At 41.5% G+C, this 15,522-nt stretch overlaps 1 protein-coding gene across 18 annotated transcripts in view; it reads right to left on the minus strand.

Annotated features, from left to right (window-relative positions):
* Positions 1–15,522, minus strand: part of mpp7a (MAGUK p55 scaffold protein 7a) — a 400,728-nt gene that overhangs the window by 141,781 nt on the left and 243,425 nt on the right. For all 18 annotated transcript variants that reach the window (XM_059639113.1, XM_059639088.1, XM_059639095.1 and 15 more), the window contains one exon: positions 935–1,015. In XM_059639113.1, the coding sequence (XP_059495096.1) occupies positions 935–1,015 (81 nt within the window). The remainder of the gene's footprint in view (positions 1–934; positions 1,016–15,522) is intronic.

The following is a 15,522-nucleotide window of genomic DNA, read 5'->3' on the forward strand; positions in this document are numbered from 1 at the left end:
ACCACAGATATACAGCAACAGTCATGTTACAGTTCTCAGTAACTTGAGAAACCTGCATCCAAAGCATCTTCCAAACCTCTGATCTGGTGCATCGGAACACCACATGTAGGTTTCCCTCCAAGCCACACAACATCCTGATTTGGAACTCAATCATTTTTTCTTCCCTGTTGCTGGGTTAAAATTCGAGAAATCTCTCCCTTACAGCTGTGGGTATACAACCATGATGTGGAGTGCAGTGGTTCAAGATGCCAACTTGCCACTACCTTCTCCATTACAATTAAAAATGGGTAATGAATAACAGCATGACGACCAATGCTTATCTCCCATGAACAAAGTTAAAAAAACAAAATTCCTGCATTTACATTGCTTTTAATATTGTAATAAACACAATCATTCCTCTTGCTCAATTTTTTCACCTTCTTTAGGTGCATATCAATTGGGAAAATGAATTGAGTTGGTCGGAGAGGAAATTCTCAAAACATAGCAAAGGACAAACCAATGCATCTAAAATACCTTGGTCAACAGAAATACCCGAGTCTCCAAAGGCTGTTTTGCAATACATCTTTCAGATTCAGATTCAGATTCTAGACTCTAGATACTGCATATTTGTGCCTAATTCATAACATTTATTGAAATACATTTAATCACAAGAAATGTTTTTATCAGAGTTGGATTATTACATATCACTCCATTTAATAAGCCTGTTAACAAAGATGATCGTGAGTTAAGAAATTCACTACATCAAATGCTAATCCTTTAAAGTGCACTGACAAAGTGAACGAAAAGTGACAAAGCTGAAATTTTATGAACATATCTAGGCTTCGAACAGAACTTCTTTCTCTTTATAGTTTTTAAGATAACTAACTTTGGCAACAAAACTCAAGTAAAAGGGTTTTATTTAGACTTCATGCTAACACGGGTTACATGCTCTGACCTTGAGATGGGGCTGTGATAGCAGCTTCACCAGTTCTCTGATCTCATTGTTCATTGGTGTGTTGTGCAGATCCTCAGTGAGCTATAAAACAGAATAATATAACAGAGAAAATTCAGGGAAACATTATTTTCACTCATGGCATTTGTGACAACTGAAAATTTCTCTGTTTAAAGCCTTTGCTTTCCTGTTTATGCGTAGCAGGACTAGCATGAATAACAACATATCATGAATCACCAGTCTTTCTACCGATTCCTCAGTGGGCCAACTTTGGCAGGACACTTCAGCTTACTTCAGTTCAACTGATGGTATGTGCAAAGTCTACAGCAAGGCCCTGCTTTTATTTATTCCATAGACGGATGCTACCAACTGTATAGAAAAAGTCTTTGCAAATAAAACATGGGTCGAACAGAAGCAGAAACAATTCCTGACAGTCACTTGGAAATGTGTACAAATTAGTGCAGCGATGTAAGCTATAACACAATGTGAAGACTGTACTGCTGCTCTAACCCTGTTGAACAAGGTGCCCTCACCCAGTTCCTGGAGATGTCACCCATGCATTTCAGGAGATGATGGAATGCATCTGGAGCGAACATAAGTCTGGATCATGTTCTCTGTTTTAGATGCAGAAGGTAATTGGTGAGTGAAAGTCCCCTATACAGTTGGCTCAGGTCAAGAGCACTGACTCAAGGCCAACTGATGATCTTTTTCCTTCTGTTGGGTTCTCTTTTCTGGTATTTGGTTATTTCTTACATCCTGTGCATTTTCTAAGCCCTTCCAGCTGTGTCTCCAGGCACTCCAGTCAGCAAGTGTCAATGTCAATCAACCTGAGATCTCATATGTTGACATGCATGGGTCACAAACATAGGTGACTTGTTAATCTCATGCCTAAGCCAGAGAGCATGCCTTTGGCGATGCTGCAACACCTCTTCAGTTTACATGGTCCAACCAAAAGAGTTGCGACTGACTCATGAGGACAGGAAGTTTTTTTGGTGGGCATCAGGTCTCCTGTTTGCTGATGTATGTCTGCACTCAGCAATCCATCCTCCAACAAGCAGCCCATCATCCTATTTGTTTGGCATTTGCAATGAATTTGCTGTTAGTCGAGAGAAGACTTTTCAATTCTGACATAACAGCACTAAAAGGCAAGCTGTCAGTAACCATTTGTCCACAGTATGTGTAGCTGTCAAGAGTAGGTTGCCAATGTTGAAGATGGATTTTCTAAGCCCTGGCTTTCACTTTGGTCTTACTGATGATTCATGCTGACTAAATGCTAAATGAAGTACATGTGGCACGCAATGGCTGACAACATTCCAACTTCATGGAGTTGAAATCTTCAAATAAAAATACTCTTCTCTTCTGAATTTGGTTACTAACAAGAACTCAGAGCTGCAACTCTCACCAAATTTCTATAGTTAACAAACCAGTTCATTACTAGGAGGCAGTAAGGATCACAGATGCTGGAAGCCAGAGTCAATAGATATGAAGCTGGAAAAGCACAGCACATCAGACAGCATCTGAGGACAGAAAGTCAATCCTTCATCAGCACGGGGGAGGCGGAGGGGAGCACAGACATAAACAGAGGGAGGAGGTGGAGCTGGGGAAGGCTAGGTGGGGTGTTGATAGGCAGATACAGGTAGGAGGTTAATGTGATTGATCTGTGGGAAGAGTGGAGCGGATAGGTGAGTAGGAAGATGGAAAGGTCAGGTCAGGTCAGGTCAGGGAGGCAAATTGGGGTGAGGGTAGGGTTGAACATGGGATAAAGCAGGGGGTGAAGGGATTTTGAAGCAGGTGAAGTCAATATTGAGGCCATTGGGTTGTACGCTCCAGAGGAGAAATATCAGGTGTTGATCCTCCAATTTATACTTGACCTCACAATGATAGTGGAGGCAGCCATGGATGGCTATGTCGTCAGGGGAGTGGGAGGGGGAATTAATGGATGGCAACCAGAAGGTTGGGAGATTGATGTGCACTTCATCCAATCTGATCAACTGCATCCATTACTCCTGATGTGGTCTCGTTTATATCAGGGAGACAAAATGCAGACTCAGGGGCTGGTTCATGGGGCATCTGTGCTCTGCACACACCAACCAACCCGACCTTCTGGTTGCTGTCCATTTTAATTCACCCTCACACTCCCCTGACGACATGTCCATCCTTGGCCTCCTCCTCAGAGTGAGGCCAAATGTAAACTGGAGAAACAACACCTGATAATTCGCCTTAGTAACTTACAGCCCAAGATGTTAATATTGACTTCACCAGCTTCAAAATCCCTCCATCCCCAGCATTATCCCATGTCCAGCCCTCTTACCCCTTGCCTCCTTCACGGGACCTGACCTGTCCATCTTCCTACTCACCTATCTAGCTTCTCACTGTCCAATCACAATAACCCCCTACCTGTATTTGCCTGTCACCAACCCAACTACCCTCCTCCCACGCCCGCCTCCCTCCCTCGATTTACTTCTAGGTGGCTCTCTACCTCCCCAGTCCTGAAGAAGGGTTTCTGCCCAAAACGCTGACTTTCTTGCTCTTTGCAATGTGTCTGACCTGCTGTGCTTTGCCAGCTTCACATCTATTGACATTGGGTCATTACAAGACTTGGCTGAACCACCTAGAGCACTGATCCACTTCTCTTTACCAAAACTGCTTGTTGCTCTAGGGTCACCCTTAAATGCAAAGATAAGCCCAGCTGCTCGGCTTCATTACAATCATTTTTGAGCACTGTTGAAAAGTGTCAACTTTTACCAAAACTTTTCTTCTTGCCTTCAACAGCAACATTCCTAGGAAATTCCATGACAACCTGCCTGATTTAAAATTTGAACGAAGTGTGAAGTTGAAAGTCATCATCAAATCCCCCACATGGACTTTGCAAGCAATGTTGTGGGTAGTTCACGGCCTGCTCCATGGACCCTACTGCACCAAACCTCTGATCTCACAAACTCCATTCGTAGCTCCAAAGTCAACTTGCATTGCTAACGGCTCCCATCTGTTCAGGTGCTATAGTCCTCTTCTTTAGATTTGCCATCATCACCACTCTATTCAAATAAAAATAAGCGTTTGTAACCCCTTGCTCTTTGTAAAGTGAATATTCATTCATGCACAGGATATGGTGTTGCTAGCTAGGCCAGCATTTATTGTCAGTTCCTATTTGCCCAGAGGGTAGATAAAAGTCAAACATATTGCTATGGGTCTGGAGTCACAGGTCGACAGGACCAGGTAAGCTTAACAGTTTCCTTTAAAAGGATAGGAGTGACATGATGGGTTTTCTAACTATTAACAACTGCTCTGTAGACATGATTATATGCTTAATTCCAGATTTTTACTGAATTCAAATTCCACCATCTGCAGTGGTAGGATTCAAAAGTGGGGTCCCAGGACATAACCTGGTTTTTTGTATTAATAGTCCCACCATAATACCACAAGGCCATCACGTCCCCTTGCAGCGCAATGTTACCTCCAAAACCTGTGACCACTGTTCTTATAATTCCATATAGAGCACTTCCAATCAGATTTCTGTCCAAAGCCATTCTGAAAAAGTTCAGAAGTCAGATTATGATGAGGCAATTTGTGCCACTTGTCCTGTAAAACCTGCCTGAAACTTTCCACTGTTGGTTACACCATTCACTAATGTTACTTCTTAGTCACCTAACTTGGTGGAACTACACTCATCTAATTTCATTATCACCTGTGCCTGAATTGGATTCTCATTCTGTTCTTACATGCTAAATTATGATTAGCTACAATCTTTGCCCAATTTCTATAGATGGATGAGCAGAAATCCCCTCCAACTTACAATGACAAACTCCAGTCCATGGTAACCAAATCCATTCCTCTACCTGACAACTATGAGAAAATGAAACAGACCATTCATAATCTTGTGCCAGACCTACTGATGCTAAGCATCCAATCACAAATCACATCATCTAATTCCACTTTTGTAACGTTACAAAAGTCCACCATGCATCAACTGGCCTGTTGCCGAACCCTCACCTAGCCCTATGAAGTTGAATATGCCATTGATCTCTTGGTCAGCCCCCAAACTTCCATACTCCATAACCATAATTCATCTAAAACTCTGCTGCCCCTATCCTAACTTGCAATAAGGAGCATTACCATTCAACCTTCATGTTCAATGATCCATACTGAGAGGATTCTAGAATAACAGTCAATGTTAAAATTGTCAGCTTTGGTTTCTAATCCCTCCAAAGCCTCACTGCTCCACGTCTTTTGCTACAACCAGTGAATTTCTCAATTTATTATGGTTCTAGATAGGTTATCTCAAAATCTGAGGCTCCCAGATGAGGAGGGGTTAACGGGCTCCCTTTGGTTATTCACCTGTCCCCTCTGTTGATCAAAACAAGGTTAACGTCCTGCCAAAGAAAACACACGCATATTTTTAAAAGGAGGCAATTTAACCAAGATTTCTTCAAGTAGCAAAAACAGTGAGTTTATGATTGACAAACAGAAGAAGGAATTGTTTCACAACACATACTGATACACACATTTGTGAAGAATGGATAGTCAAACAATGAAGGAGTTCACAACTAGGGCATCAGGCCATTAACACACACAGATGAGTGTTACCATTTTTACCATTTGTTACGTAGATGAAGGGTCTAGGCCCGAAACGTCAGCTTTTGTGCTCCTGAGATGCTGCTTGGCCTGCTGTGTTCATCCAGCTCCACACTTTATTAATAAGGTACTTTTGGGGTCTGTTTTGTCATCATGATGTTTTGTAAACCTTTTCAACTCTACAATCCATATTCCCAGTGATAATGGGAACTGCAGATGCTGGAGAATCCAAGATAATGAAATGTGAGGCTGGATGAACACAGCAGGCCCAGCAGCATCTCAGGAGCACAAAAGCTGATGTTTCGGGCCTAGACCCTGGGTTCATCCAGCCTCACAATCCATATTCCCATGCAGCTTTGCGCTTTTGTGGCTGCTCAGTGAAATGCCCAGTTAAGCTGAAAACCAGCACATTAATGGAGTATCATTTTTTTAAACTGATTTTTGATAAATGTATTTAATCTTATAAAACACGTAGAAGCATTTTTACACCTGGCATCAATCTTGAATCTAATCGGAACTAGTAAACTTTAGATTACTTCTCTCAAAGTTTAATCTTTTATTCTAATTGACTTAGGTCGTAAAGTTAAGTCCTACATCCCAGTTTACTTTATTTCACCCTAGATGATCAAGCCTTCATTTACCTGGGTGCCAAACTCTGGAATTTCTTCCTTAAATCTCTCCACCTCTCTACATTGCCCTCCTTTAAAATGCTCCTTAAAACTTGTTTGAACAAGTTTTTGGTCATATGCCCTAGTTTCTCCTTGTATAGCTGTGTGTCAAATGTTGATGGATAACATTTTCGTGAAGCACTTGGAATGTTTTGTTATATTTAAGGCTCATACAACTACAAGTTGTTGTTGCCATTATACTTCAGGACGTTTCACTACTTACCAGAATTCAATCTGGTAGATTTCACTCATGACTTGTACTGCAATTAGTAACAGCTTAAAGCTGGAACCACTCTAAAGACAAATAATACTCTTAGTGGATGGGTGTTAAAAGGTTCCACAATGAAGATTTTTCCAAGTTTTTTTTGTGCAGAAAGCAATAGCCAGAATAGCCATGCGTCATTCTCTTGTCAAAGACATGTGCAAATGATGCAATGATGTGGCAAAGCTGTAAATCACATCAAAAACGTAGTTGTAAACAAATGACCAACAGTTTCCCATTTAAAGTGTTCCTTTAAAGCACATTAACCCTCAAAAGTCTCTCAGTGCAAGATAAGAATAATAAAACATTTACGAAGTTGCACAAACAGAAACAGTAAGATGGAATTGAACAAAGAACAGTACATCACAGGAAAAGACCCTTCAGCCAACCAAGACTATTAAAGTTTCACAAGTTTTGTAATGCATTAAAGAGCTGTAATATTGATACAATTAGGGAAAAATATCAATATTAGGCTTTTTTATCCAATTTTTGGATGAAATAATTTGGCTCAGATTACACACAACTGTCATTCAAGTATTTAACTGACTGATCAACATAACCACTACTTAAACATTTTATCTGAACCTGAAACTAAAGTTCTTATCCTTTCTTCCTCCCCAGCAGAAAAGTTAGTTAGTTGTATGGGGCAAGGGTCAACTTCCTACAGCATTTGCAGAAATACTTGCATACAGGTACTGTGTGGAAGAACAGTGTGAAATATAACCACTGTACTTATTAACATTTTTTTTAAGTGAAACAAACTAGCGATGCACACGGACAGATTTAGGACAAGGTTTTGCTGTTTTCTTTTGTTGAGACACAGGGTATGCTGTGTTACGTTGGTGGGGGAGATCAACTCAAATTAGGTCATCAATCCTCATCTCCCGATCTGTTTATATTACCACTGTACTCTCAATTTTGGCAAACAGCTTTTGTATTGAAGCCAATAAAAACCAATCTTATGGCAGAAAAGTGAGGCATGTGTTGTCACCATTATCAACTAATTTATACAACGAAATTAATGGAATTGAAGTATTACTTCACACAAAAATGTGAAATATATCTGTTTTCCGCCGTCTCTCATTACTTGATTCTTTCCATTTCACTCAGTTTTGTCTTCATTCTGCTTCCTAAATATTCTGCTATTGCCAACTATATCGGCATTTATGGCTTTTTTTTTGTCTCCTGTCTCTCAATTATGCTCTCTGCAATTTTCTTGCTGATTGCCAAAGCATTCTATGCCTTTTATACTCTTTCTCAATGAAAGAGATTTTAAGGTCCAATAATAAACATGAATAGTTTATTTGTTGTTGTTAGGACATAAATTTTATATATTTTTTAAACTATATATTCCTGTCTGCCACCAAGCAAATGATGTGGGACATTTGGAATGTTTGTGAACAAGGCAAACAACTATGATTCTCCATTAACAATTGAAGTGGAAAATTATTGATTAAGTACGCAGAGTTTGAACCAAGAAAGGTCAGTTATAATATTTAACTCAATGCCAAATCAGATACAGAAAACAAAATGAGGGGACAGACGGACAAAGAAGGTTAGATTAAAACAATAAAAGCAAGCTGAAACAAAGAGGCAGTACACTTTTTTTGCATTTACTAAATCCCCAGCAGAAATTAAAATTTAAACAGAAGAGTGTCCACAATTGACAAAATTAAATTTCAATGTGTCAGAGAGATCATTTGGCAGTTAAGTGAGATCATACCATTAAAGTGCACTTACACTGGATGAGTCAAGCCCTAATGTTTAGTGGTAAGTTTAATAAAAGTACAGCAACTTCATATTCCACACTTTTGAATCGGATGACTTGCCCCAGTATGAGGCCTTTGTCAGACAGCTTCTGAAGGCGTAAGGCAAGTTGGCCAACAACTCCCTGATTTACATTTTATTGCATTTACGTGGTCAGTACAAATTGCTGTTGTTTTAAAGATTAATGATGAGCGCTTCAACTTAGGGTTTTATTCCCCCAACTGATCAAAAAACTTTTTATTCAAACCCTGCATGCACAGTGGTTACATAGCTTCTAATCAAAGTACATTTAAAGAAAATTGGATAAGCTGTTAAACCGAGGCCCCAACTGATCTCTCAAATGGATGCAAATAATTCCACGACATGAGTTCGTAGAACTGGATTTTACCCCAGTGTCCTGGTTAATACTTACTGCTCACCCAACAGGAACAAAAACATTATCTCTCCACTTATCACACTGTCATTTGTGGAAACTGCGTCACAACAGTGGCTCCGCTTCAAAGATCCTTCATTGGCTGTAAAGCACTATGAGAGACCAAAGTCATGAAAGATCCAATACAGATGGAATTTCTTTTTTTCTCCTTTCCCTTTTTTGGCACAGAGCACAGAACCTGGGGCCATAAATATGTAGGGGCTTGATTTCACAATGTTAGTTCAACCTGAAATGAGGATAATTCTCAGCGGAGTGTTAGTACACTGGTTCCATCTCAACTGGAGTACAGGGCACAGTTCTGAGCAACAACTTAAGGCAAAATGTTTCATGAAAACGGATCCAGGCAGTCTGACTTCAAATATAGAGACAGAATGAAGAAATTGTGACTGATTTCTTTGAAGAGTAGGCTAGGCACTGGCATAAAAAAATCATGAATTGTCTGCATAGAGTACTTCAGGAGAAACTGTTCTCATCTGTGGAGGGTTGAAAACTCAAAAGGTCCGGATTGAAAATAATTAGCAAAAAAAATACAACATAGGGAAATATCATGGAACACAATAAATGGTGAGGATTGAGAGTGCACTACCTGAAACTTTTATGGGAACAAGATCAATTGAGGGAATTCAAGACCAGAAGAAATAGGAACAGGAATGGACCGTTCAGCCCCTTGATTTGGCTTCATCATTCAATAGGATCATAGCTGATTCAACACTCCCCTCTTCCACTTTCCTGTCCTTTTCAAATAACTCCTAATTACCTTACTGATCAAAAGCTAACTCAGCCTTAAATATACACAAGGACTGTGATCCCTCAGTTCCAAAGACGCTCAATCCCTGAGAGAACAAATTCCTCCTGATCTTAGTCTTAAATTTATGCCCCTTTACTTTGTGACTGTGTCTTCTGCTCTAGATTCACCTATGAGGGGTAACATCCACTCAACATGTGCCCTGTTAAGAACATGAAGAATTCTATACGTTTCAATGAAATCACGCCTCATTCTTCGAAAATGAGTACATTCCCAAGCAGTTTAAACTTTGCTTATAAGACTATCAGTCCACACCAGGGAGCATCCCAGTGAACCTTCTCTGAACTGTCTTGAATGAAATATTATCTTTCCCTAAATAGCGCAAAGAAAACTGCTTACACCACTCCAGATGTCGTCTCATGAGCACCTCGTACAGTTACAGGAAAATTTCCCTGATCTTCTACTTCATCGCCTTGAAAGCAGGGTCAACATTCAATTAGCCCTCCTGATTACCTGCTGTATCTGTGCACGAGCTTTCCGTATTTTGCATACAAGTACATCCAAGTCCTTTTGTGTTGTGGCTTTCTGAACTTATTCTCATGTTAAATATTTTTTCCCCTTCCAAAATGAACAACTTCACATTTTCTCACATTATTCTTGACTTATCAACTTCTTGCCCACTTACTTAACCTACCAATATAACCAGTCACTGGAGTCAGGGAAAGTCCCAGATGATTGGAAAATTGCTGTTGTAACCCTCTTATTTAAGAAAGGATCAAGGCAAAAGATGGAAAATTATAGACTGATTAGCCTAATCTCGGTAGTTGGTAAAATTCTAGAATCCATTGTCAAGGATGAGATTTCTAAATTCCCGGAAGTGCAGGGTCAGATTAGGACAAGTCAGCATGGATTTAAGTAAGGGGAGGTCGTGCCTGACAAACCTGTTAGAATTCTTTGAAGAGGTAACAAGTATGTTAGACTAGGGAAACCCAGTAGATGTTATCCATCTAGACTTCCAAAAGGCGTTTGATACAGTGCCTCACGGGAGGCTGCTGAGCAAGGTGAGGGCCCACGGTGTTCGAGGTGAGCTACTGGCTTGGATTGAGGATTGGCTGTCTGACAGAAGGCACAGAGTTGGGATAAAAGGCTCTTCTTCGGAATGGCAACCGGTGGCAAGTGGTGTCCCGCAGGGTTCAGTGTTGGGGCCGCAGCTGTTCACCTTATATATTAATGATCTGGATGAAGGGACTGGGGGCATTCTGGCGAAGTTTGCCAATGATACAAAGATAGGTGACAGGCAGGTAGTACTGAGGAGGTGGGGAAGCTGCCGAAAGATTTAGACAGTTTAGGAGACTGGTCCAGGAAATGGCTGATGAAATTCAATGTGAGTAAATGTGAGATTTTGTACTTAGGAAAAAAGAATACAGGCATAGACTATTTTCTAAATGGTGAGAAAATTCGCAAAGCAGAAGTGCAAAGGGATCTGGGAGTGTTGGTCCAGGATTCTCTAAAGGTTAACTTGCAGGTAGAATCTGTAATTAAGAAAGCGAATGTAATGTTGTCATTTATCTCAAGAGGGTTGGAATATAAAAGCAGCGATGTGCTTCTGAGGCTTTATAAAGCTCTAGTTAGGCCCCATTTAGAATACTGTGTCCAATTTTGGGCCCCACACCTCAGGAAGGACATACTAGCCCTGGAGCATGTCCAGCAGAGATTCACACGGATGATCCCTGGAATGGTAGGTTTAACGTATGATGAACGGCTAAGGATCCTGGGGTTGTACTCATTAGAGTTTAGAAGGTTGAGGGGAGATCTAATAGAAACTTACAAGATAATGTATGGTTTAGAAGGGGTGGACCCTAGGAAGTTGTTTCCGTTAGGTGGGGAGACTAGGACCCGTGGGCACAGCCTTAGGATTAGAGGGGGTAAATTTAAAACTGAAATGAGGAGACATTTCTTCAGCCAGAGAGTGGTGGGCTTGTGGAATTCATTGCCACAGAGTGCAGTGTATCCGGGACGTTGGATGTCTTCCAGACGGAGATCGACAAATTCTTGATGTCCGAAGGAATCAAGGGTTACGGGGAGAGTGCAGGGAAGTGGAGTTGAAATGCCCATCAGCCGTGATTTAAATGGCGGAGTGGACTCGATGGGCCGAATGGCCTTACTTCCACTCCTATGTCTTATGGTCTTCTGGCAATATCTCCTTTGAACCATTTGCATCTCTCTCCCAACCTGTCCTTCCACCTATTTTTGTCTCTTCAGCAAATTTGGTAATAATACATTTGGTTCCTTCCTCCAACTAATTAATGCATATTGTACATAGCTGTGATCTCGGTGCTGATCCCTGCGGAATCCAATTTGAGTAGGAAATAGAATAGCTGGAAAGGAAAATGTGTAAGCGCTGTGGGAAGAACACAGGACACTGGCTCTAAGTAGAGTGCTCCTTAAGAGACCAGCACAGATGAGGGTGAAAACGGCCACCTTCTGCACTGTGACAAAAATTATAACAAGGAGAAAAGGTACAAACATGTAAATTAGGCCATGTTCTTATTGAAAGTTGGTGCCGACATGAGGGATTAAATTGTTTTCTCACCCTCCTTATTCTTGTCTTCTTGTGAATCTATGCTTAAATGGTTATGTAGTCTTCAAAGATCAATTAGGACATCAATAATTATAGACTGACTCTTGTACGTGGTAAATAATATATGGAAGTCAAATAGACAAATAATGAACAAACACAGAAGTTGCTGGAAAAGCTCAGCAGGTCTGGCAGCATCTGTGGAGACAAAAAAAAAGCAAAGTTCACGTTGCAGGTCCTGTAACCCATCCTCAGAACAGAAGGCGACCAATTTGTTCCTGATTTACAGCACTGCTGATCTTTCGGTTTATAGATAAATAAGTAATTGTTTTAGGCGTAAATAATTCCAATGTAAAAATGAAAATCTACATCAAAAGACTTGAATTCAGTTGTAAGTGGAAATGTGGCAGCACCAAAGAAATGAACCGTGCTACCATCTCAATGGCATCAAAAACGCAACAAATGTATTGTCTTAATAAATAGTCAGTTAAGACTGCGAAGGAATTTATACTTGTGAGTTATGACAGACCAGGCAAACAAGGAGCTGATTGCTGGTGCGTCAGGTTGAACAGAAAGAGCGCAAGTAAAGTTCAGACGTTACAAAATCTGAGCGGCAGGAAGGCAGCAGGGTCAGAAAGTCACACAGCATGGAAACAGACACCTGAATCCAACTTGTCCATGCTGTCCAGGGTTTCACAAACTAAATTAGTCCAATTTGCCTACCTGGCCCCATATCCCCGAAACCTTGTCCATTCAAGGGGCGAAGCCACATTAGATTTGGTACTGGGTAATGAGCCTGGCCAGTTGTTAGATTTGGAAGTAGGTGTGCACTTTGGTGATAGCGATCACAATTCTGTTACGTTTACTTTAGTGATGGAAAGGGATAGGTGTATACCACTGGGCAAGAGTTATAGCTGGGGGAAAGGCAATTATGATGAGATTAGGCAAGATTTAGGGAGCATAGGATGGGGAAGGAAACTGCAGGGATAGGCACATTAGAAATGTGGAGCTTATTCAAGGAAAAGCTCCTGTGTGTCCGAGATAAGTACGTACCTGTCAGGCAGGGAAGAAGCTGTAGAGCACAGGAGCCGTGGTTTACGAAGGAAGTGGAATCTCTGGTCAAGAGGAAGAAGGCGGCTTATGTTAGGATGAGACGTGAAGGCTCAGTTAGGGCGCTTGAGGGTTACAAGGTAGTCAGGAAAGACCTAAAGAGAGAGCTCAGAAGAGCCAGGAGGAGACATGAGAAGTTGTTCGTGGGTAGGATCAGGGTAAACCCTAAGGCTTTCTATAGGTATTTAAGGAATAAAAGAATGACGAAAGTAAGATTAGGGCCAATCAAGGATAGTAGTGGGAAGTTGTGTGTGGAGTCAGAGGAGATAGGGGAAGCACTAAATGAATATTTTTCGACCGTATTCACTCTAGAAAACGACAATGTTGTCGAGGAGAATACTGAGATACAGGCTACTAGACTAGGTGGGATTGAGGTTCACAAGGAAGAGATATTAGAAATCCTTCAGAGGGTGAAGATAGATAAGTCTCCTGGGCTTATCCTAGGATCCTCTGGGAAGCCAGGGAGGAGATTGTCAAGCCTTTGGCATTGATCTTTAACTCGTCATTGTCTACAGGAATAGTGCCAGACGACTGGAGGATAGCAAATGTGGTTCCCCCTGTTCAAGAAGGGGAATAGAGGCAACCCTGGTAATTATAGACCAGTGAGCCTTCCCTCAGTTGTTGGTCAAGTGTTGGAAAAAGTTATAAGAGATAGGGTTTATAATCAATTTATTCTTTTCTAGATGATTAGGGATAGTCAGCACAGTTTTGTGAAGGGTAGGTCGTGCCTCACAAACCTTATTGTGTTGTTTGAGAAGGTGACCAAACAGGTAGATGAGAGTAAGAGAGATAATGGGAACTGCAGATGCTGGAGATTCCAAGATAATGAAATGTGAGGCTGGATGAACACAGCAGGCCAAGCAGCATCTCAGGAGCGCAAAAGCTGAAATTTCGGGCAGTTGATGTGGTGTATATGGATTTCAGCAAGGCATTCGATAAGGTTGCCCACAGTAGGCTATTGTACAAAATGCGGAGGAATGGGATTGTGGGAGATATAGCAGTTTGGATCGGAAATTGGCTTGCTGAAAGAAGACAGAGGGTGGTAGTTGATGGGAAATGTTCATCCTGGAGACCAGTTACTAGTGGTGAACCGCAAGGATCGGTGTTGGGTCCACTGCTGTTTGTCATTTTTATAAGTGACCTGGATGAGGGCGTAGAAGGATGGGTTAGTAAACTTGCAGATGACACGAAGGTCCATGGAGTTGTGGATAGTGACGAAGGATGCTGTAGGTTACAGAGAGACATAGATAAGCTACAGAGCTGGGCTGAGAGGTGGCAAATGGAGTTTAATGCAGACAAGTGTGAGGTGATGCACTTTGGTCGGAGTAACCGGAAGGCAAAGTACTGGGCTAATGGTAAGATTCTTGGTAGTGTAGATGCGCAGAGAGATCTCGGTGTCCATGTACACAAATCCTTGAAAGTTGCCACCCAGGTTTGACAGGGCTGTTAAGAAGGCATAGAGTGTTTTAGCTTTTATTCATAGAGGGATCGAGTTCCGGAATCAAGAAATCATGCTGCAGCTGTACAAAACTCTGGTGCGGCCGCACTTGGAGTATTGTGTACAGTTCTGGTCACTGCATGATAAGACGGACGTGCAAGCTTTGGAAAGGGTGCAGAGGAGATTTACTAGGATGTTGCCTGGTATGGATGGAAGGTTTTACGAGGAAAGGCTGAGGGACTTGAGGCTGTTTTCATTAGAGAGAAGAAGGTTGAGAGGTGACTTAATTGAGACATATAAAATAATCAGAGGGTTAGATAGGGTGGATAGGGAGAGCCTTTTTCCTAGGATGGTGACGGACAGCACGAGGCGAAATAGCTTTAAATTGAGGGGTGAAAGATATAGGACAGATGTCAGAGGTAGTTTCTTTACTCAGAGAGTAGTACGGGAATGGAACGCTTTGCCTGCAACGGTAGTAGATTTGCCAACTTTAAGTACGTTTAAGTCGTCATTGGACGAGCATTTGGACGTGGAATAGTGTAGGTTAGATGGGCTTCAGATTGGTATGACAGGTCGGCATAACATCGAGGGCCGAAGGGCCTGTACTGTGCTGTAATGTTCTGTGTACCTGTCCAAATGCCTTTTAAAAGTTGTAACTGTACCTGCATCTACCATTTCCTCTTGAAGTTGATTCCGTGTATAAACCATTCTCTGTATGAAGAAGTTGCCTCCCCACCACCCACCGACCCCTGGTCCCTTATAATCGCTTTCTCCTCTCACCTTAAACCTATGCTCTCTAGTTTGGAAATCCACTACCCTTGGGAAAAGACCTTTGCTATTCACCTCATTTATGTCCCTCATGACTTTATAAATCTCTCTAAGGTCACTCCCCAACTTCCTATGCTCCAGTAAAAAATGTCCGAGCCTATCCATCCTTTCCTTATAACTCAAAATCTGCAGTTCCAGTAACATCTCAGTAAATCTATTCTGCATCTTTCAAATTTAAAAATATCTTTCC

Source organism: Stegostoma tigrinum, chromosome 2 (genome assembly GCF_030684315.1).
Source record: "Stegostoma tigrinum isolate sSteTig4 chromosome 2, sSteTig4.hap1, whole genome shotgun sequence".
NCBI lineage: Eukaryota > Metazoa > Chordata > Chondrichthyes > Orectolobiformes > Stegostomatidae > Stegostoma > Stegostoma tigrinum.